This window comes from Lutjanus erythropterus, chromosome 22 (assembly GCF_056507025.1).
Source record: "Lutjanus erythropterus isolate fLutEry1 chromosome 22, fLutEry1.hap2, whole genome shotgun sequence".
NCBI lineage: Eukaryota > Metazoa > Chordata > Actinopteri > Lutjaniformes > Lutjanidae > Lutjanus > Lutjanus erythropterus.
Genome location: NC_139338.1, coordinates 4,866,217 through 4,889,420, shown reverse-complemented (window position 1 = coordinate 4,889,420; position 23,204 = coordinate 4,866,217). Strand labels below are relative to the sequence as shown.

The 23,204-nt window shown below is 40.0% G+C and overlaps 1 protein-coding gene across 1 annotated transcript in view; it reads right to left on the bottom strand.

Moving 5' to 3' along the window:
• Window positions 1-2,354: 2,354 nt before the first annotated feature.
• Window positions 2,355-23,204, bottom strand: part of efcab6 (EF-hand calcium binding domain 6) — a 77,441-nt gene continuing 56,591 nt past the window's right edge. Inside the window, exons 16-31 of the mRNA XM_084710883.1 lie at window positions 22,502-22,616; window positions 19,997-20,112; window positions 17,792-18,021; window positions 17,645-17,708; window positions 17,442-17,560; window positions 17,190-17,360; window positions 15,090-15,245; window positions 13,641-13,851; window positions 13,355-13,549; window positions 11,088-11,330; window positions 10,499-10,696; window positions 9,257-9,440; window positions 8,980-9,164; window positions 6,423-6,434; window positions 5,243-5,383; window positions 2,355-3,568 (exon numbers count right to left, since the gene is read on the bottom strand). Coding sequence (XP_084567009.1) covers window positions 3,446-3,568; window positions 5,243-5,383; window positions 6,423-6,434; window positions 8,980-9,164; window positions 9,257-9,440; window positions 10,499-10,696; window positions 11,088-11,330; window positions 13,355-13,549; window positions 13,641-13,851; window positions 15,090-15,245; window positions 17,190-17,360; window positions 17,442-17,560; window positions 17,645-17,708; window positions 17,792-18,021; window positions 19,997-20,112; window positions 22,502-22,616 — 2,463 coding nt within the window. The 3' untranslated portion in view covers window positions 2,355-3,445. The remainder of the gene's footprint in view (window positions 3,569-5,242; window positions 5,384-6,422; window positions 6,435-8,979; window positions 9,165-9,256; window positions 9,441-10,498; window positions 10,697-11,087; window positions 11,331-13,354; window positions 13,550-13,640; window positions 13,852-15,089; window positions 15,246-17,189; window positions 17,361-17,441; window positions 17,561-17,644; window positions 17,709-17,791; window positions 18,022-19,996; window positions 20,113-22,501; window positions 22,617-23,204) is intronic.

Sequence of the window (23,204 nt, the reverse complement as noted above, 5' to 3'; positions counted from 1 at the left end):
CATCTTAAATTAGCAAAACACCTGCTAACAAAGCTAGTTAATCTACATAAAATATTAGCTAGTTAGCTAGCATTTTGGTAATATTAGCTGTGACCTTATATGTCACTTTTACAGGAAAGGGAGCAAGCTGACTAAGGTACCAAGTTTGCTCAACTGTTACTGAAGAATAGATCAAAAAGTGGCAGGACTGGTTAGCTAGCATTTGCAAGTTTGCCAGTTCGCTATCATTTTGTTAAAGCCAACTGTTAACTGTTACTGGAAAACAGACCAAAAAGGGGCGGGACTTATGAAGGATCAAGTGTACAAGAAAATAATTGTAAGACTTGGTAAAAACACAGTTCATTAGTTTAGTCAACTAATGTATGCTAACTGCACAGTGTACATGTCGTTAATTGGTCTTTAAAGCTACTACAAGGAGATTTTAACTGATTATAAAAGTTTCAATTTAATACTGATGCCTCTACATGACCTAAATAAGCTAATCAGCAAATCCTGCTGACTTAACATACAAAAAAATGTATATCAAGGTCACATGGGATGAGTGTTTGTGTCAAGTCAGCATACAAGTTTAGGTTAAGGTTATTAACTTCGTCTTTTTTTTTTAATGGACATATAGCATTTTGGAATTAAAGTGTTCATATGGTATTGTATTTTGCCATTGTTGTTGGGGACTTTTACATTTTTTAAACTGTAAAACAAGAAAATGACGACCCAACAGCTGCAAAACGTGTGTTGCTCCTGGAGACAACTCTAAAAATGTAAAGTACCTTTCTTTCTTAAGGATTCTGCTGGTTCTGAGAGATTATTCACCGATTGAATAAAACCTTATCTGTGACCAGTGGATCATGCTTGCTTATTTCTATCCTTTTGTCTCTCGTCTCCTTTATTTCTTGTTCTAGAGAAAAGAAATTAGAGGTGGCAAGGAAACTTTTTCCCGTCCTGGTTCTTTCCCTTTTGTTCCAATCAAAGGTATCTGTGTCTCGTATCAATTATAGAGCCCAGAGCAGCGAGTTAATTTCCAGTAGCTAAACCCTCACCGCTCCGTCTCTGTCTCCCATTTTGTTCCGCAGGTCTTCCACACCTCTGCACATTCTAATGAGAACCCTCGTTCAAATAATTACATTAGTAATCCCAGGGGAGACCGGGTAATTTATTCGCAGACGGCTTTTTACTTTGCCATTAATACAACTGGCTTTCATATACTCTTGTCTTCCTCCAGCTCCCTCCCTCCCTCCCTCTTTTTTCTCACTCTGCCTCTCCAACCACAGCACTGAGCTCTTTTTCTCAGTTCTGATCATCCCTTTTCCATTTCCATCTGCTCGTCCCTCTCTTTGCTTCCTCAGATAATGATTCCCAGCTCTCTGCACTTTTCTCTCCTCTCTCAGAGTTGCTATGAATCTTTGCTGCCGTAGCATTTCCTTTGAATGAATGAATGAATGACAGACGTCCCCTCTATCTCCTCTTCATCCATCTCACTTCACACTCCACATCTGAACAAAAGATGCCCCCCCATTCTTCCTGTCGTCTGCATCATGTAAAAGGCACTTTATTTCATTGGCTTTGGAGCACAAATCAGAGTCACAGTCAGGCAAGTGAAAAAGACTAATTGTTTATCAATCTCTCCCTGCTAATCTTAGTTCTCTCATGTTTTTCAATTATCAATGCCTTATTTATCATACTGGTAGCAGATCAAATTTAAAATACTAACATAAGAATGCCAGGGTCAGATTAACCCACTAAATGGCCCAGGGGCAAAAATGAGCTGTAGTGTGTACTCTCTCTTTAATTAATGATAATTTTGCACACATATTTATTATTAATGATGTATTAAAGTTATTAAAAGTTGTCTTTGACACAGGGCCTCTACACAAAACAGCCAAGTATCACAGCAGTTTGTGAAATAGTCACAAAGTGTAATCTACAGATTCATGTATTTGACGACGAATTGTCAATATTTTTCATCAAAGTCAGCATGACTTTCAAAGAAATACCATATGCTCTTTATGCTTCAGATGAAAGTAGTATTAAGAGCGAGACAGTCCACATTTGGAGGAGGACAGAATGGATGGGTGGGTCAAATGCAGGACTTTCAGGACAGGACAGGATGAATGAGACTGACTGATGTCTGTCTTCTTCATCATTTCTGAATCTGAACTTAACTGAAATTTTAGATTTGTTTCCATATACATATACATATATATATATATATTTATATAGATACATGCATAATATTTTTTTAAAAGAATTACATAGTAATGTAAAAGTACAAATAAGAGTACTGTTTAAGAGCAGTATCAGCAAGAGTAGTAGTATCGATAAAATCTAAACGATACCCATCCATCCCTACCACAGAATGGAACGACGGTGGATAATTTATTTGAAAGTTGTGCTGTGTGTCACAAAAAAGACAGAGAAAATTTCAGTCTATGTTCACAAATCTAATACATCAAATTTTGCAACCATATCAAGAACTGCCGTGAGACTATTTGATACATGCTGGCCAGAATCACTGCTGCTTGTGGTCTGAAGTGTGCTCTGTTACTAGCCTGATTCCAGACCTCTGAACAGATCTTGTGCTGTGCCTACTGACAGCCATTTCCACCGTTTAGGGAAACAATTGATTAATTCAGAACTTAACAAGCAGGAAAAAGAGTGGGTCCATCAACTTACTACACAGCTAGCTAGTTATGTCCATGAAAACCAGCGACAGAAAAAAGGCAAGTATGAGAGAATTCAACAGAAATGCACAGGCTGTTGCAGTGTAAGTTGACTTGCAGACCCTTGACTTCAAACTGACCTTTAAAAAACAACAGAAGTCTCACAATAGCACAAACAAACTAACCAATTGAGGACGCGGTATTCCAGCGACTTCCATGTTCTGAGAGGTAAAAAAAAACATTTTGCAAAGGGTGTCTGGTGGCTTTGGAGAAAGTGATACTTTGGCTTATAATGCTGCTTATACTTTGGAAAAAGCTGTCTGATGGCAAGGTAAGGTGGTGAAAATATTAGAAAGTATCACCTACACATTTTTTTTGCAGCTTCATCAAATCAGACATGCTACAAACCTATTTACCACCTGGACCTCCACAACCTTACTTTACACCTGACTATTTAAAGGAATACTATTTTCTGTGTTGGCATTGTACTAATTCTGAGGTGATGAATCTCCAAAATTGACGTAATTACTAAAGACACTGATCTGATCAGGGCTGGTGTTTCGTAGTAAGTATATCTCATTTCAAAAAAAGACTGAGTTTTTCAGGGGATTTAAGATTGGGTAAGAATGCTACTTTTAAGTTCCATGTTCACCACTTGCAATTAGTCAAACAAAGTAACAGACAAACACTAAACCTGGGGCCCCTGAGTGTGCGAAGCTTCGGGGCAGTTGGCTCACTTTGCCCAGTCCCACTCAGCTGAGCTTTCTGCAGCAGAATCTGAATGAAGGTCAGTGAAGAAACGCCCAGAGGAAGTTGTTGTAGCAAATCTTCCCTGTGGTGTTGGCATCAAAATAAGAGCTGAGGTGGAAGAATTCCTCCTCTGACAGATTCATGCTGAAGAGGCGCAGCACCTGCAAGGCAACAACAGCAGAAGTTGGAGTACGTACAATGTGTGAGCACATGTATGTGTGTGTGTGTGTGTGTGTCCTTGTGCATTAGGTGAGGGTTTAGAAGATGTCATCTCTAACCAGGTTGCTAATTGTTTCTATCGATTAGCTTGTCTTCAGTCAATTGTGCAGCAGGTAAATGGCAGGGACAATAGAACAGGAGTGTCAGCTGCTGTTCTCCTGGGCCAAAATGTCAGCGCGGTCTTGTTTCAACCTTCAGCTTAATTGAACAATTAAAATTACTGATTGGCTGTCAAGTGAACAGGTGCGTGTGTGTCTGTGAGTGTGTGTGCATGGATTTCCAGTCACTCTCCATCATTCTCCTTCAGACATTTTGATAAAAGAGACACACGTGGAGCTCAAACAGTGGCATCAATAATTCATAAAGAAGCAGTTAATCGCAGAGTGACGTTGCTCGGATGCAGCAGAGCAGGTGGAGCTCTGCAGGGTGGCGTGCTGTTGGTGACCTCGCCAGTGGTCATTTCCTTGACTAATAATTTTTGTCAACATTTTTTCACTGCCAAAAAAAGGCTATGCCTACTTACCGTTTGATATATGATGGAAAGAAAGGAGCAGAAATATAGAATACTTAATGTTAAATCTATAACATGTAACACTCCTGCATTAAAATGTCTTAAAATGCTACATGTTATATAATTTGTTAAGTTGTGTACTTACATTATCCCAAATGTTTCCAACAGTATTCAGCTAGTATTCAGAACTCCATAATGTATTGAAGGTAATGATGCATGACCTGCTAGCTGTTGCTGGCTAGTTGCTATAACTTTCATGAAAACCCAGAATAAGTTGGCGAATGTGACTAAACATAATGTGAATACAACGTTAATACACCGGGTCTATGAACATGATTTCTGCCATAGCAGATTTTCATTAGCTATGGTGGTTGTTTAAAGGTGAAGATAACAGTTTTGGTTACTGTTTTAATGTGAGTCCCCTAGTGGCAGAACTTACTGTACTGTAGGTTTGAGTTAAAGGGACAGTTCACCCCAAAATCAAACATACCTATTTTTCTATTTTTATATACCTATTTTTCTATTTTTATACCTATTGCACGTTTCCAAATATCATGACTCAAAATAATCTACAGACTTTGTTGTGAGCAGTTTCATGTAGGAACTGCTACTAGAACTTCTAGTAAAAATTAAAGTAGTTCTGGTAGATTTTACTGCAGAAAAAAGTTCCTACACTGGTTTTGAAATTTTCAGTTTTTTTGTTTGTTTGTTTTTTTGGCACCACAAGCCAAGTGCCATCTAGTTCCAAGGCATAGTTGACACCTCCAAAACTCTGGAACTCGAACCAAAACTATCTAGATGGATAAACAGCACTACAGACCAGGGGAACAACGTATATTTTTTTTGATTTTGGGATGAACTGTCCCTTTAATAAAAGGTTAAAAGATGTCTTCAGTTGAGTTCGGAAATTCTAGATAAATATTTAAATAACACAGTAGACTTTAACTAAATCTGATAGATTCAGTCAACTAAAATTGTATATTTAGTTGAGTAAAACTAAAACAATTCAGACTAAAATGTGACTAAAACTAAACAACATTCTAGTCTAAAGACTATGACTTAAACTGAATCAAAATTTGCTGAAAACATTATCACTGGACCTCACCTTCCTGAAGTCCTGCACGGAGACGACTCCTGAGCGGGCGCGGTCAGACGACAGGAAGCAGCGTCTGATGGAAGTCCAGGAGGTGCGAATGGCATCGTAGAGCCTCAGCATGACCTCTACACAGTGTTTGCTCAGAACGCCCTGGATGGCCTGAACCAGATCCCATCAGGCCACAGTGCACACGGCCCAAACAGGAAGACATGAAGAAGAAGAAGAAAGAAAACGACAAGTGTAGGTGAGAGCCCCCACATTATCGGTAATATTTCACTTCTTCACAAGCTGAGACCAGAACAAACACAGAACAAGTGTTTTTTGTTCTGTGATCAGATAAAGAGGTTTTGTCTGTGAACTCGTCTACAGACACACCATCGAATCGGTTACCATGCAGGGGGTCTCTGCAATTTTACACAGATGGTGGGTTCGGCTGAAACAATGCAGGTCTTTGTGATTCCAAAGTTGAGTTTGGAAGGTTGCAGCTCGTGGGTTGCCAGATTAGGCCCTCACCCACACGCTCGGTTGAAGCTTGGGGCTCGGCTTAGTTGCTCAGCGGGGGTCCTTTTAGAACGTGCCCACCCGTGTGTCATTGTTCAAAGCTTCGTATACACCTCACCATGCCAAAAAAAAAAGCACTGCAAATCACCAAACTTGCCCAATTCGCTTGTCATGGCAGGCGATAGTCGAGAGCCTGAGGGTGGGAGGTCCCCGCTGAGTTTACACAATCTGGCAACCCGCCGTCGCACATCACCGCCCCCTCACATTCCAGAGCCGCCCCACTCTCCACTTTACTGTAACCCAATTTAAACTTGCAGCCAATAAAACGACTATAGATCAGACCTTAAGCAGAGGAGGACTACAGAGTTAATGTGAAATGTGCTAATGTGCTGCTCAGCGTGGGTATGTGTAGCTCAAAGTACATCCTCTGTGTCCCAATTTCACGCTGTACTCCAACTGTGATGACTGCACATGCTGGATACATGAGAGGAAAGTCGATTTTCAAATGCTAACATGCAGACTGAAGTCAGTAACTGATTTACATGCATGTCACCGTTAACAAACGCACACACGTTTGCAGGTGGCCATTTTGAAACTTGCATGTGCCCCAGGGTGGGAATTGTCTTTGGCAGATGGTTCTTATAACTGTGTGTGCTGTGCTCTGTGTTTTACTGTAGGCTAGATCAACATGTGCAGTACTCTGGTTAACTTCCCTGTGCCCGCCTAGAGCCATATAGATACAATTAAGCTCCGCCCCTACTGGCGGGGAAAACAGTCCATGGGTCTCCTTTGAGTTTGCATTGAGTGAAGGTGCCTCTTGTGAATTTTAGTCCGCTAGCAACGGTCGTATGCCTCCACCAGCCAGTCAAGTTGCACCTTACGTTCATGTCTGTAATATAATTAATGCAGTGAAGACTTTGAAGGAATTCACCACTTCAGTTTAAAAATGTGTTAATAACATTTAAAACGCGAAGACTGACAATTCCTACTGATAACATAAGTGTAAAAATGTGCTGTTAGAATCATCTTTTAAAATATGTTCTTTATGAAAACGTTGGCCCTTTAAAGTTGTGTCCCAGGTTTCCATCAACTCTGTCAGAGTTTTACAAAAAGAGCAGTAATCCTGATAAACTTTCTATTTTTGACAAATTCATTAAGTAATAAAGCTATCAGATGTGTGTCAACCATAACATGTCAATTATGGTTTAAAAATGTGTATTTTGATTAACATTAAGAGAACTCTGAGACACTTTAAAAAAATAAAATGGCTGCTCACTACAACAATGCTGTGAAAAAATGTAGCAGTTACTCAGTAACACATTAACTCTGTCAGTTGACATTTAACCTTTTGAATATAAAATGTCATCACCTCATCATTTTATCCTATTAGATATTTGTGTGTAATTTAGTCATAATTAGTGTATGGCTTCTTGATTTAAGGCCAAAACGTGTTCTGTGTTCTGTGAGGTCCCTGACCTTGTAGGTATAAAACAAAAGCAGATTCTTTGTGGGTAATTTTTAAGCAATTTGAAAAATATTACTTGGTAATTACCACCTATATACCTATACTGGCCCCTTTGGTTGTCCCTTACAGAATATGTTGGTAACAGCAGCTTACTAGCTAAGAAAAAAACGTATTTTCAGCAGTTTTAAAGAATGAAGAGCAGTGCATCTTGCATCTAACGTAACTGATGGTGTCTTTTGTAATTTCTAAACTGTTCAGTGTGCTACAGCTGCCTAGCTAATTAGCTTGCAGTTAGGGGTACACTTTCCCTGGTGAAGGTTTGTTTGGTAGCTCATTCAGGAAGTAAAGGTGCAACATAAAACATGACCGTCCTTGTAAACATGGAGATACTAGCTGGAAAGCTAATATGAACTGCAGCAAAGTTGGTGTGTCTTGTCTGTTTTTGTGTGTCGTTCACCAATGACCTGTAATGACAGCTACTACTTACACAACAGGCCTGTTTCACAGCAGATATTTTCACTTGTCATAGAGGGAAGAACACCTGTAGGTGTTATTGATAACATTAACTATGACTCTGATCAATTGGCTCAATCAATGGAATTCATCCATCAGTATTTTATTAGTTACACCTGTGCTGTTCCTGCTGTGACATGTCTTCATTGAAAAAGCCCTATTGAGATTACAATAAAATATTTATTGCACCAATACTGCATTATTAGAACTTATTTTCAGGTGTAATGTTACGTCACACTGTGCAATATTTAACATTTCTTATTTTTTATTTCACCGTGCAATATTCAAGACTTCAACCAGGTGTATTGTCATTCAGTGTGCATTATCAATATTTCACTTAGGTGAATTTCAAGCTCGATGTGCAGTAATCAATAATCAGGTGTATTATCATCATTCTATGTTCAGTATAAAGAGTCCCATGCAATGGTGTAAATTCAACTGACTCTCCTTATGTTGTATATACTGCTCCTATTTTTATATTTCCCCTGTTTATAGTGTTCCTATTTTTGTTTTTTATGATTCCTTTGTTTTAATTGTTCATTTTTTTATTTCCTCCTGCTCATATTTTTATATTTTATTTTTTATATTTTTTTATTGAAGCTTCTTTATATTTATGCTACGCACTTTGCTGCTCTAACACAGTAAATTTCCCTGTTGTGGGACTAATAAAGGAGCATCTTATCTTCACTAGATATATATATAATGGGAGTGGGAGAAATAATCGATTCTTAGATGCAGTGTGAATCTTTCTTGAAAGACTGTGAGTTGGTCCAGAAAAGTCCATATCAGAAATTAACACCCAATTCTCAACATTATAATTGCCTTTAACAATTTTGTAAAAACAGGCTATATGGTCTTATGACTGAATCAATCGGCTGTTTCAACGACAGGGACATAAATGTGCATTTTGGCCTCCAAAGGTGAAGAGAAATGGAACCTGGACGAGAACCACACTGTAAGCAAATTCTGACAACTAAACTAATTATGGATCACTACAAATACACAATATTTTTTAAGTAGCAAGTATTCACAGTGTGAGACAAAAAATCATGTACAGAAATAAAGTTTGATGCATCAAGAAGCACAAATAATCATTTTATAATTGCATCATAGCTCTCAGAATCGCATCGAATCGTGAGCTTCCAGGAGATTTCCACCCATAATATATAACTATGTTATCTGTTTGACTCAGCTCAATAGGATGTCTGTTAAAGCATGGATTTGTCTCACAAGAGATTATATCAATCAGACACTGAACTGGTCCTACCGGTGCAGGAAGAGGGAGTTGTCGCCGCTCAAATGTCTTCTTGGCCTCTGCTGGTTTAAGGTTGAGGAGGAAGTGACGGAGGAAGTCGTGGTATGAAACACAGCCATTCTTCATGATGTCAAACTTCAGAGCCAGGTGCTCAAACTGCTCCTGAGTCATGTTGATGCTGAGAGACTGGAGGATCTCTGTAACACAGTCATTAGCATTTACATCAGCCCATAGCCAGTAGAGGAAACAGTTCAGTGTCATATGTAATTGTCTGTAGTTTTCTGCACACCCAGGAAGGACTCAGTGCTGATGCGTCCCTCTTGCAGAGGATCTCCTTGGCTACAGTTCCTCTGGATGTCCTTCCAGCAGCGCTGCACAGCCCCACGCAGCCTCCTCTCTGTGCTGCCCAGCAGGCTTCCTGTTCCCGGCCTCCCCACTGAGGCAGGACGCCTGGAGGTGCACTGAGGGGCAGACTGGGAGAGGAATGAGAGGAGGTCAGGAGAGGGGCTGCACAGTGACAAAGAAAACTATACAGAAAACTACAGAAAAGTGGCATTATCTTAAGTGTGGTTTGCACTGAGCAGCAGATTCTAAAGACGGTGTGTCAATGTTCCTGCTCCTAGCCCTAGTGTTCCCTGGACCCTGTGTTCCCTCATTCTATATTACCTCAGACACATAGTCCCTCAGCTCTATGTTCCCTTGGCCCTATGTTCTCTCATCCCTACGTTCCCTCACCTTATGCTCCCTCTATTCTATTTTCCCACCATCCTATGTCTTCTCAGGCCTGTGTCCCCTTAGCCTGATGTTCCCTGGGCCCTGTGTTCCCTCATCGTATGTTCCCTCAGACCTAGGTTGCCTAACCCTATCTTCCCACTGCCCTGTGTTGCCCCAGACCTATGTTCCCACTAGTTCATCTTTTCTTAGTGTGTTTTTTACAGAGATCATTAACTATGTATGCCACTCAACACAGGTCATGGATTGCTGTGACTGAGGTTCCATTGATTTTTTTTTTTTTAACTGCATGTTTGCAATGGCATTAACTTTGTGTCTCAGGTCTGAGTGGGCAGACGGGCATTCTGAGCACAGAAAAATGTTTTTTTTCAAACACATACATTTCTTGTTCTGTGTGTGATGCTGTGATGAAATGTTTAAGAGGGTACAAGTGCATAAGGCAGGGAATTTGACAGCTGCAAAGTGAGTTCTTCATATGTCTAGCAGCAAACACACTGTATTATTATTATGACAAATCTTTTTCTGTGCTCAAAATGTGTCATCACGCACTCAGAACTGTTCCAGACTTCTCATAGTAACAAACTGAGCCTGTCTGGCTTTGCAAAGCAGCTGGTATCTTCACCCATCACACAGCATTCTGTGGCATTTAGCAAAAAAAAAAACTGTAAACAATGACAGACAGACAGAATTGTACAGTTCAACTCAGGCTGACATAATTCAACTTGAGCAATGATCATTTAAAAACATGCACTATGTAGTAAGCTTTAACAGATGACAAAAGTCTATCCTCGTGCTGTACCTTGGTGCGTTGCAGAATAGAACCTGCAGTCTCTGGGCGACTAGATTTAGTTTCTGAGGAAGATGATGAGACATTGTCGGTGGGATGCCCTGAGTCTGCGTGGAGGGTCCTTTCTAGAGCACCAAAACGCTTCAGAAACTCTCTGTACTGCAGCTTCTTCTGCTCATTCACAGGCATCTGACTCCACACACACTCAAACTGAGACGCAAAAGGAAACACACACAATAATCATCTGCACTGGGGGGAATAACACCCCAAAGAGAGTTACACACAGTATGTAAATTGGTTTTACAGATGACTAACTTTCTCACGCAGTCAATAATTATCAGCAAAGATAAATTAGATTTTGATTAGAATAATTAAAGAAAACACACCAGACTAAAGAGAATGGAACTGGCAAACGTACTAAAATTCAGATTCATCTTCTCATTTGTAACCATGGACTGACGCCAGTATGTGTTGTTTCAGCTTGAAAGCACTGGGAGAGTTGTTGGAAATGTGCGCGTTCTCTTGAACGTCTCCTCTTTGAATCCTCTGAGTTAGAATTCACTGGAATATAAGCAGTAGTAAACACATTATCTGGCTTTACCTGATCGTTTGTGAGGCTCAGGCAGTGGCGATCACAGAGCTGCCTGAACTGTGCTTTAGAGACTGTGGTGCTGTTGGAGGGGTCCAGATCCAGCAGCTCTCTGGTGATTTCATACAAGTGGCCTGAGACGAGGTCCTGGATCTGCTGCAGGTGCTCTGTGAGTACAGAGGTCTTGGTCTGGAGAGCAGATCTGGTTTTAGTCCCTTGCTCTAAGGTTCTACTCAGGAACCTGTCTGCTGACATCTGCAACATTATGAACAGGAGCATACAATATACATAAGCATGCTTTGTATGAGGCGAACACGTATTTGACATTGGAGCTGTAACAATAAGTCAATTGCCCATCAAAAGTGAATTAATCACTAGTTATTTTGGTATTGGATTAATTGTTTCAATCACTTTTCAAGAAAAAATGTCAAATACTTGCTGGTTCCAGCTTCTTAAATGTCATGATTTATTGTTCTCTTTGTCATTTCTAACAGAAAATAAAGAGTCATTGGGTTTGAACTGCTGGTTGGACACAAGAAACAATATGAAGGCGTCATTTTCGGTTCTGGGAAATTCTGATGAACATTTTTCACTTGTTTTTTTTTTTTTACATTTTATAGACTAAACAAAAACGATTACTCAATTAATCATGACAATAATCTGCAGATTAATCATTTATGACAATAATAATTAGCTGGTGACTGATTGAAGATTTGTTTTTCTCAAAAATATTGTTTATATATTATAACATGTCCCCTGTAGCAGTTGATTTAAAGTAGGTGAGTAAACGCTCAGCCTCATTTCAAAGAGATGGATAAACTGAATGTACTTTAGTTTACCACCCACTACACCCCTGAACTAAATGGTATTAAAATACTTTGAAAAGATGAACTAAATTGTACAACACCAAAAATATATCAAGACGTGGGGTCTGAATTCTAATATAAGCAGTGTTGGGCACGTTACTTTGAAAAAATAAATAGTTATAGTTACTAGTTAATTCTCCCAAAAAGTAACAGAGTTAGTAACTATTGCCTCCATGAGGTTAAAGTAGTGCCTGTATTTCCACCTCGAAAACACCGTCTTTCCCTGTGACTCTGGACTCGCCATCTCTGACAGTTTGTATGTGTGTGCTGCTATGTGCTGGGTTTGTGTGTAAACACCTGCCCACCTGATGTCTCTGGTTGGCTTAACATGAAATCTTACTCTACCTTAGCAAATCATCATTACTCAGGTGGTTATCTCGCTATTCTCTGCTATGTCCTGCAGGACAAGTTTTAAGGGAGTCCCTTTTTGAGACTGCAGTGCACAGCTGTTCTTTGAGCTTAGTTCTAGCATTAGCATGCTATTATGTTCACAATGACAATAGTAACATGCATATCTTAAGCAGGTTATCATTTTCACAATATCAGCATGATAACATTTGCAAAATAACACTATACAGAAAGTACAACTGAGGCTGAGGGGAATGTCTTTAGTTTTTCAGGTATTGGATTATAAACTAAAGTGTCGGACAAACTGATATTTTGACTTGATAATGTCACTAGATGAAAAGTAAAGGGATCACCAGGGTTATTACAGTTCATTCTGAGGGGGATATGAATGTGTCAACCGAATTTCATGCTTATTCATCCAACAGATGTTGAGACATTTTACTAAAAACACAAAATGCGCCACTGGATGAATCAGGGGATCACCAAGGTCAGTAGGCTTCATCTCTGGGAACCATGAATGTCTGTGCAAACTAAATTTAGTGGCAATCCAATAAAGTGGTGGAAGAACCAACACTGCTATAGAGTCATAAACATACACAACATACACAACACCTCCAAAGGTCTCTACTGAAGATCTCAGTAATTTTACCTTTTACCTGAGAAATGTAAAAATGCCTATTTTTAAGTTATTTGCTGGAACTTTTTCTTGATGAACACCAGTTCTGCACAGTGGCTGCACATAGTCAGAGGCTGTGGCTTTGTGTTGTTGGCAGATGGATACGCTTTTTCACTGAAGAGTAGTTCCAGCATGTAACATCCCCTAAAATCACAAATGGTCACTTATAAATTATTGGTGGGCTTATATTTTTTGGACAAAGCGAGCTTGCTGTTTTACCCTACTTGTACTTGTGTCTTTATGCTAAGCTCGACTAACTCCATCCTGCCCTCAGCTTCATAGTGCTAAACTCACAGACATGAGATTAATATCAATCCTCTGAGAGGAGAGAAAGCAAAAAAGCATATTTCCAAAAATGTTTATGTATCTTTAGAACCTGCTTCTCTTACCAGTGTGCTCTGTGGCTGAAATTTGTTGAGGAAGTCCTTCCAGTTAACCGTGCAGCTCTCACAGTCCAGCTCCAATTTAGTCAGCATGTATCTGTACTGTTTGTCTGACAGGCGGGCACAAAAATTATCCAGCACCTGTCGGAATTCCAGAGCTCTGACCGTCCCCGTCCCGCTCTGGTCAAAGGCTGAGAACGCCTGGAGGAGAGACAGAGCCACAGACAGGTGATCAGCCACAAGAGAAATTGGTGACAGAGGAAATAATGATGCAAGTGGTTGTAAATTTCACCTTGTACAGATTAGGAGCTGAGGCAGTGACTAGTTCTTCCATCCTAGCCAGAGCCAGGCCTGGACTGAGGCTGTCCAAAGACTCTATCTGCCGCACAACATCAGGGGACGCAGGAGGAGGCTCAGACTTCTTCTCTGCTTTATGGTCAAATGCAGACAGGAAGTCCATGTAAGACAGCTTCCTGCAGTTTTCATCCATGGAAACATTGAGCCTAAGAGACAGGAGGGAAGAAGTCCAATTTGTTTTCAATGCATCCTGCTTAAACGTCATCAAGCACTGTTAGGTTTCTCTGATTGGCTGTGAGTCAATCCACATGTAGAATAATTTTAGTTTACACCTGTTTCTAAAGGGATAGTTTGGATAATTTAAAGTGTGGTTTTATGAGGTATTTAGCGAAGGTCAGTGTATTACCTACAGTAGATAGTAGTTAGTGCAGGAAGCTAAGCAATGCATTTCTGTGGACATGATCAGCAGCAAAATGTATTTTAACCACTTTAAAAAAAAGTTCCATCCAAAAAAAATCTATATCAGTTTATGTTTACGCTATATTTAGAATATTTTCACAGCTCTGCGGTCTCTTTGTGGTCAGGCAACCTCTTCCAACAGGAAACCAAAGTCATGTAAACCAAATATCGTCCTGTTGTCACTAACCAAACTCCAATGGAGAAATCAGTCATTTTACCCTGCAAATCACGGGAGTCGCTGCTTCAATCTGTAAGTTTGTTTGTGTTACTGTGTGACTTTGATGAATCCAAACTGTTGAACTTTGAAAACACAAAAGTTATATAATAACACCAACAAAATAACAGATCGAGGCACCGGTAGACGCTACACTCATGATCTGTGAGGAAAAATTACTCATTTTGCCAGTGGAGTCTGGTTGGTGAGGACAGGGGGATATCTGGCTCATACAACAGCAGTTTCCCATCAGAAAAGGCTGTCTGAAAGCAAGATAAAAATATTCTAAATATAACGTATGGTTTGGGGTTTTTAGTTTTTTTCTGTTGTATTTCTCGTCTTCCTTCTTGTTTCCGTTTTTTTATTTTCCTCTTTTTTTTTTTTGATGGACTCCAGGTAGTTGTTTGTGTTGAGCATCCCAGCCCTTTATTGTGTTTTCCTGCAGACTTTTATCTTGCTTTAGTTTGGACCATTTGGATTTTGGCTGGTTTTTGTTTGAACTACCTCTTCCACCACATAAGCCTTTTGTACATTTACTTTTTGTTATTAAAAGTTTTAAATTGCTTCAGCTCACTTTTGGTCTGCATTTTTGGACCCCTAACTTGTTTGTTGCCCTTCTTAATACATGTAATTACTTAAACTGATTTTTAGGCTGCTGTTGGCCCTGTATATAAATAACATTTTTATTGTGTTCTTTGGTAACATTGTCTCTTTTATGCCTGCTGGTATACATTATGTCTGCACAGAGACAATAAAAGCAGCTGAGCTGACCTGTGCAGGTGATTTACAAGGTGCTCTCTCTGGACAGAGCAGCTGTAGGTGTTTAACAGGCTCAGCAGCTGCTCCACCGTCACTCTTCCGTCTCTTTTCGTCTCCAGGTGAGTCAGCGAGTCACTAAACCCCTCATAGTTCTCCTGCAACGTCTGCCTGTGTGTGGACAGTACAAGAGCTCCTGATGTGAACATGAAACTCCTGACGGACAAACATCTTCACAACTGATAAATTGTCATATCTGTTATATGGCTGCACTTGAAAGTTGTGGAAATTAATAAGCCTTTTGGCATGGCATTCACAGTATTTATTTCAAGAAATATTTTAATAATGGCTCAATAATAATCACAGCATGAGCAAAATGTTTCTACACCAGGCTTAAATGTTTGTTTATCCAAATCCCCTGCGGCAAACAGCTCATTTAGGAGAGTGAAATAACAACATATGTAATATAGAGATGTACCAATACTCTGGGGGCCAGATCAAAGCTGTTCAGAAAACACAAATCAGTAAATACCAATCTATAAATTTATTTTTCAGGGCAAATATCCTCCCTGAGTCGTTAAGAAAACTGTGCTTACTGTGTGTATCATACCTGTTATGGACCTATGGCTGCATGTATTCTATGATTATACTAAAATGTGTGTTTCAGGTTATTAAAGGTCTAGTGTGTAAGATTTAGTTGAATATGGCAGAAATGGATTTTCATAAGTATGTTTTCATTAGTGTATTATCATTTCCACCATGTTCCATGTTTCTACTAGAGCTTGGGATCTGTGCCTGAACCCAACAAGACACAACAGGTTTGGGTCTGGTCGGACCTAATTTCTCACATATTTCACACATTCACATGGGGTTCAGGCTGTACTATATTTATTTATTAATTTTTATTTTTCTCCTCAATTTAGTCATTGCCAATTCCAATTCCCTGCATGTACTGTCCCTGTCACTGAAAACTCCTGTTTGGTACATAGAGGAAAGAAAAATGTCAGACTGTAACCAGGTCCAGGCTGAAATATGCTATTGAGGGACAAGCCTGGGTTGGGATCGAACAGAATTTTGCCGTTATGGGCCTTTTCTGGCTCAACTTTTCAGACCTGATTAAGGTTCTTGTGTCTACATTTGCTCACAACAGACAAAGCAAACACTGGCTCTGGTCAGATCATTTTGCATTTTTTGCAGGTTTTGTGGCCACCAAAGGTCCTACCTGCTTTAAAGGGGAAAGTGAGGTAAGGTATTTGCAATCTGCAAGATAATCTCTAGAAGCCACTAAATCCTACATACTGGTCCTTTAAGTATGAATTCACAACTTCATTCATGATAACCTGAATCAATTTTTATATTTTTTAGTTGCTTACATAAAATTATATGTGATATATCAGTGGAAATGATCAGTTTTGCATTACAATTTTCATGTTCACTGAAAAAAAAAACTATTAAAATTGTGATGATGTGACATTTATTCCTGTCTGAACCAAACAAGTCAGTTCACATCCATACATATATATACACATATATATACATGTATATACATAATGAATGAAATAATAAAGTACTACTGTTTCCTTCTTCCAGTACCTGAACACTCACACACATTTACATATATATGTATGTATGTATGTATGTATGTATGTATGTATGTATGTATGTATGTATGTATGTATGTATGTATATATATATATATATATATATATATATATATATATATATATATATATATATATATATATATATATATATATACATACATATATATATATATATATATAAGCACACACATTTACATATAATAATAGTACTTTATTAAAACCCAATTCATTAGTTTAATGTTTATTGTTTTTCACAAGTCAGTTTTTGTTGAAAGGAGTCAGTTGACCATGTGGAGGTATTCCCGCCTCATGCTACTGTGTGGGCAGACACAGAGCATGTTGGAGGGATAATATATCCCATCTGGTCTGGGAAAGCCACAGGATCCCCCTGAACAAACTGGAGGATGTGACTAAGGAGAAAGACATCTGGACTACTGACCTGGACTTGGATAAGCAGCAGAGAATGGATGGATGGAATCTAAATCTGCACACAGCACCCTTCTTCACTTACTGTATACACTCCAGTGAGGCAGCATCAGAGGAAACTGGTGTGTCGGCGTCCTGTTGGATAACAGTTTGTTTCATCTTCTGGTTCTCAGGCCTGGGTTCTCCTTCATGATGAAACCCCAGCTTGTCTAAGAAGTCACAGACGGCTACACAGCCCCGCCCCTCAGGGTCATACCTGCCAAAATCAACTTAAAATCTGTGGGTGGTACAAGCATGAACACTTCACTGTGTGATGCCTCAGTAGTGTATCTCTTACCTCGTCCACAGCTGGTCAAACTCTTCAGGTCTCATGGGAAGAGCATAGGTGAAGAGGAGTCCCCTCAGGCTTTTTTTATGGATCCAACTGAGGCCGTCTGCATCAAACTGGCACAGCACCTGGCAGGAAAGACAAGGGAACATACAGATCTCTGCATCATACAAAGAATCTTTCTATGTGTGCTTTCTGCAAGTTTTGCTGACCTTAGACATGTCTGCCCACTTGTAGCGTGCTTCAAGGCACAGGAGTTCATGAAGCTGCTCCTGTCTGTCAGGAGAGACAGAGAAGCCAACACTACAGAGCCAACTCTCCTCAACATGGACAAACATCAGTAATAATATCACACTCACACACTGGCTGTTTGTGTCCCTTGTTTGCGTTTGCCATCATTTTCAACAACATCAACAAATTCAGCATAGTTGAGGTTGCCTCCGGGATGCAGGCCGATCAGATGGAGCAGCCGCTGGTACTCTTCCTCCCTGCAGAGGAAGCCCAGGCTGCTGTACAGATACTTGAAATCATGGCAGTCGACCACGCCTCTACGCTTCCTGTCCATCAGGCGGAATGCTGTCAGGTTGTCCTGATCGGAAGAGATGTATTATCATTACTTTCATTCAACAGTTGTCTGAATTTGAAGCAAAATGGCCAGACTGGAACCAAATATATCCTCCAAGACCAGCAGTGGCCAGTTGAACAGGGCATACAGCACTTAGGTGGTTTCCTTGCTGGGTTTGACTCCTGGCACCTGGATTTTGAGTCAGTAAGTAAGACAGCTAGCTGTACGGCAAGCTGACTAGAACACCAGCTACAGTTAGCAACTATTAGTGGTTAGCCTATTTTAGCAACATTTTAGCAATGTAAAGCTAGGTATCTGTCCATCAGGAAATTCTAAACTATGCACTTGATAATGTCAATTTGTCATAACAAAGAAATTTTAAACTTTGCATTTAAAATAGCACTTAATGACAACAGTCATAAACACTCAAAAACTCTTTCATGTTTCATGACATGGTTATGATGGTGTCATGTCAGTCTTATGAAGTCAAAGTGTTACCACAGAGAGTTAATTACAGAAGATAAAATAGGGAGTACTGCACTTAAAAAGTACTGTTGGTAAAAATCAGGTGCCAGGGTTCAATGTTAATGTTTTTTTCACTTGCCTGGTTGGGCAATTGGGTCAGAAATCTACTTGCTCAAAGTCAATTTTTACTTGCCCCCATAAAAATGGTTTTATTCATTAGCAGCTGCCAATGCTAATGCGAGGGCTGCAGCGTCTATAATATATCAGAAAAAGTCCAAGACGATGTCTTTAAACGTCAATATACAAGAGGCTGAAAACAGCATTTTCTGCCATTTTTGTATGAAAAATTACTTAAAGGACCAGTGTGTAATAATTATAGGAATTTATGTACATAAATGAGATATATTATATATAAGTATGTTATTTATTATTATTATTAATCAACGTAAACTCATAATCTATATGTTCCCGTTACTTTAGAAATAGCCATTTATAGTTACATACGGTCGGGTCGACTTACGGAGATCATCATCCTGCGCCGTCTACAGCAGCGCAGAGCGGACAAATTGCACTAACAGTGAGTCTTGGGAAGCCCAAGGCGACCTTACATAGACGCCGCAGCGTAAACACGGAAGTAGACGGGGAGGATAGATGCGGGTGATTGCTGGCAGACCATTTAGCGTTGTGAACCTTGACTGGCACCGTTTTGACAAATGGAGGATCATACATACACTGTACCAGAACAAAAAGCAGCGGACAGTGAATCCCAGTCATCCAAGAAGCGGAGACGCGAAGAAAGTAAACGCAAGCATGACAGGAAATGGCAAAAACATGAATCAACATCGGCATAGCGTTTACACGATGGAAATCACTGATGGAGGACAAATGTCTTCACAGTGACGCCGAGGTTGCCAGTTTTCTGCTGGACAGGTAATTCATCCTACACACATAATTGTAGTTTGTTGTGAGAAAGCTTTCGCTCGCCATTTTGTCCGCTGACGGCCACCGTACTCTTGGTGAGAGAGGGGCGGTGTCGGGGTAAATCCTCTTAGTTGCAAGTTGTAAGGTTTGAACGTTAGATGCCACTGAAAATCACACACTTCTCCTTTAATTTAAATTATCAAAGTAGTTAAAGTCTTTTTAACACTTGACCAGTCGGGCAAGTGAGATGCTAGATTTAGCAGCCCAGCATGGCATTTTACTTACTAGCCTGGGTAAGCAGATAAGCCTTCTTGTTGAGTGCTGGGTGCTCTTCAAGGACAGGGCCAATAATTAGATGACCATAAAACAAACAATGACTGTCCAGCTTGCTGATAATATCTCCAAAGATATTAAAAATTGAAGATCTTAAAAAAACTTTTTAAATCCATGGATTCATGGATAGGGCATAAGTTATAACTTTAAGACAAAAAAGTAGCTAATTAACAATTCTTTTTAAGACATCCTTGTTTTTGTTTGTGTTTCTTTTTTAATTAAAATAGCAGTTGTTGATCAGCGGCTGGTCTGAAAGATTTCCTGTCAACATCTTGCTCACCCCATGGATGGTCTTGATCTTGGTCTTCATGGCAGCCAGGCACTGCTCAGCAGAAGTACACAGGGGGTCCACCTTGTCCTCACCACGACCCTGCTGCCTGTCTCTGGCTGTGGCCTCTACACAAACCACAGGGACAAACACATGCTACATCACAAGTTATTCTTTACTGATCCCCTTGGTAGTCAGTAAAGACTCAAGTAACAAATAATGACTTAAAAAAATTAATTAATTAAAAAAAAAAAGGAATTCCACTTGGACTTTTATGGACACCAATGACTCGTGACTCTATGATTTACAGTCTGTTATTTAAAAAGTGCGAATCCACAAATCATTTCCTTTTAGTTCCTAAATCAACCAACATTAATGCTATTCTTTCTCAGTGAGTCAAAATCGAAAGGCCCAGTGTGTAGAATTTAGTGGCATCTAGCGGTGAGCTTGCAGATCACAACAACCCAACTCACTCTGCCCTTCCAAGGAGAACCTATGGTGGCAGCAAAACCTGTGCACAACATGAGAGGATGCATCTTAGAGCCAGTGTTTGGTTTGTCTGTTCTGGGCTACTGTAGAAACATGGCAGTACAAAATGGTAGCCTCCATGGAGGAGGACCCGTGCCCTCTGTAGAAGGAATAAGCTCATTCTAAGGTAACGAAAATAACAATTCTTATTTTTAGGTATTTATACACTAATGAAAACATACTGATGAATACTTCAGCCATATTCTATCAATAAAGCCCTGTAAATCTTAGACACTGGACCTTTATTTCCCACAACCCAAGATCTGCTTTGTTTGAACCAATCTGACAGCATCCAATCAAGTCGCAGGAGAGAACCATGAAACACTAACATTTCAGTTGAAACAATGATACCAAAGAGAATTTCATTAACATACAAAATTATGATGTGGTCAACAATAATATTATGCAAAACTTGACATTTGCAGTTACACAAAGAACTCTAAGTCAAGGTTAATATTAATAATACAAGCATGCTAATGTTTAGCTAATGTTACCTTAAAAGCTACATAACTGTTATTGAATCTTATTACATTTCTTAGGACTTGAAAGCTCAAAGTTTAGGACTTGGGAGCAAAATGACTTGATCGAACCTCTGAAAATTAATTTTCTGCATTTAGTGCATCCTAAGTGTCAGGAGTAGTGGGCAGCCACTGTGCAGCGCCTGGAGACCAACTCCAGTCATGTACCTTAGTCACAGACACTGAGACTTTTTCTAACAACTTGGAACAAGCAACAACTGCAGTTTGTGCAACTAATTTTCAACAGTTCGGAGCATTTCCACCTAAAAGCAAGTGTGGCGGAACCTGAAAAGTTGGCTCCCAGAAAAACAGGTTTACAGGTTTACCTTGGTTATAAAGTAGGCATGTCATATTCTGCAGCGCCCTCTATTTATGGATCCTCAATTACAATGGTTTTGCTCAAACTCGCGTTGGGTGATATTATTAAAATTTTCCAACCAACTATCATCAGCCCATCTATCTGTGATCAGTGATATATTAGAGCGTGTTGCAGGGCAGAGGCTCTAACTCTGCATACCATTACATTAGCAAAATAAAATGACAAATATCACCCCAAAAAACAGCCAGCAACTGATTCATCCCATCGTCAATTGACGATATGTTTATCCAATTGCGCAACCCTAGCTAAAAGCCACAGTCCACACAGAAAGGCCCTGCTGCAGCCAGAATTTGAACCCAGGACTTTATTGCTCTGAGGCAACAGTGCTAACCACTGATCCACTGTGCTTTGATATTTGGCACACAATTAAGTGGTTCCTCTGCACCCTCTGTCTTTGTGAGGGAATTACACCCAACAAATTGGAAGTGTTGTTCCACTTTGTGAATTATTTGTGTTTTTCCACACTCCCCAGAATGCCCTTCATGTCTGGTAAGCACACTGGGCATTTAACTGCCTGACCTAATTTACATTTAATTAGACACACTCTTATATTCCAAATCTAGGAAGTCGATTTGTATGCCTTGCAAACATGACTAACTTTACGTCCTGCCTTTGTTTAATGATTCTTCTCTTTTTTTGTTATTCTTTCTACTGTGTTTTCTTTTTATTTTTTTAGGGAATACAAATTAGAGCGATGCCCTGCTGCTCTGTTTTCTGCTTCCAAAGCACATAATTAGTCCAAACAAGCAGAAATGAGTGCGATTCTGAATCTGTGTGCTTCCACGCTCGGCTAATGAGAGACGAAGAGACTCACTCTTACTCTATTTATAATCCAGGATGATTTCTCCAATGGCTCATGTGCTAAGAAAGACATCATTTTACAGAAAGCGGGGGGCTTATGTTTGATCACCGTGGGTGGGGTAGGAGTTTGGATGCAAGGCGAGATGGAGTGGTGGGGGACAGGAGCCTGGTGGGGAGTAGGAAGGGATTTTTAAAATCTCTATTTAAGCATTGAGAACCCTGCCATGCAGAACTGATGGGATTGCTGACGCCGCTGGTCAAGATGTTCTGGCTGCCGTTCTTCTATCTCACCCTCGTATTTCTCCAGGAACGCGGAGCACTCGATCCCTCCATCCCTGGAGCCCAGCAGTTCAGTGAACTTGTTGAAATTCTGATTGTCCAGGATGACCCAGCTGTCCTCGAGTATCTGGGGGCAGAAGAAGAGAGAGCGGGACAGGTTTGGCAGTCTGCTGCACTGATCTGTGCCCCAGGCCAGGGTTTATTGACTTTTCAGAGTCAAACCACGCTCATACTCCAAGAACAACAGGTACACGAGGAGATTTGACCTGTATCTGTATCTGACCAACTGTAGAGCCAATGAAACAAAGTGAAATGCAATACACTTCGTTATATGTTAGCTTTTAATGCATGCATTTACTGCATCATAATTAAATGAAAAATATGTTGAAAGGACATAACTTTTTGTAGTTATAACTAAATGAACCATTTTTCCATTGACATTAATTTTTCACGCCACATTAATATCAAATCACAACATACAAAACAGACAGCTGGCTCACAGGAAACTGTTTTAAAGTGAAAGGCCATCCAGGGCAGCTGTTTAGCTCAGTTGGTAGAGTCTCCGCCCCATGTACTGAGGCTGCTAGTCCTCTGCAGCAGCCGCTGGTTTGACTCCCGCCTGTGGCCCTTTGCTGCATGTCATCCCCTCTCTCTTCACCCCCCTTTCCTGTCTACTTTTCAGCTATCCTATCTAATAAAAGCAAGAAAAGCCCAA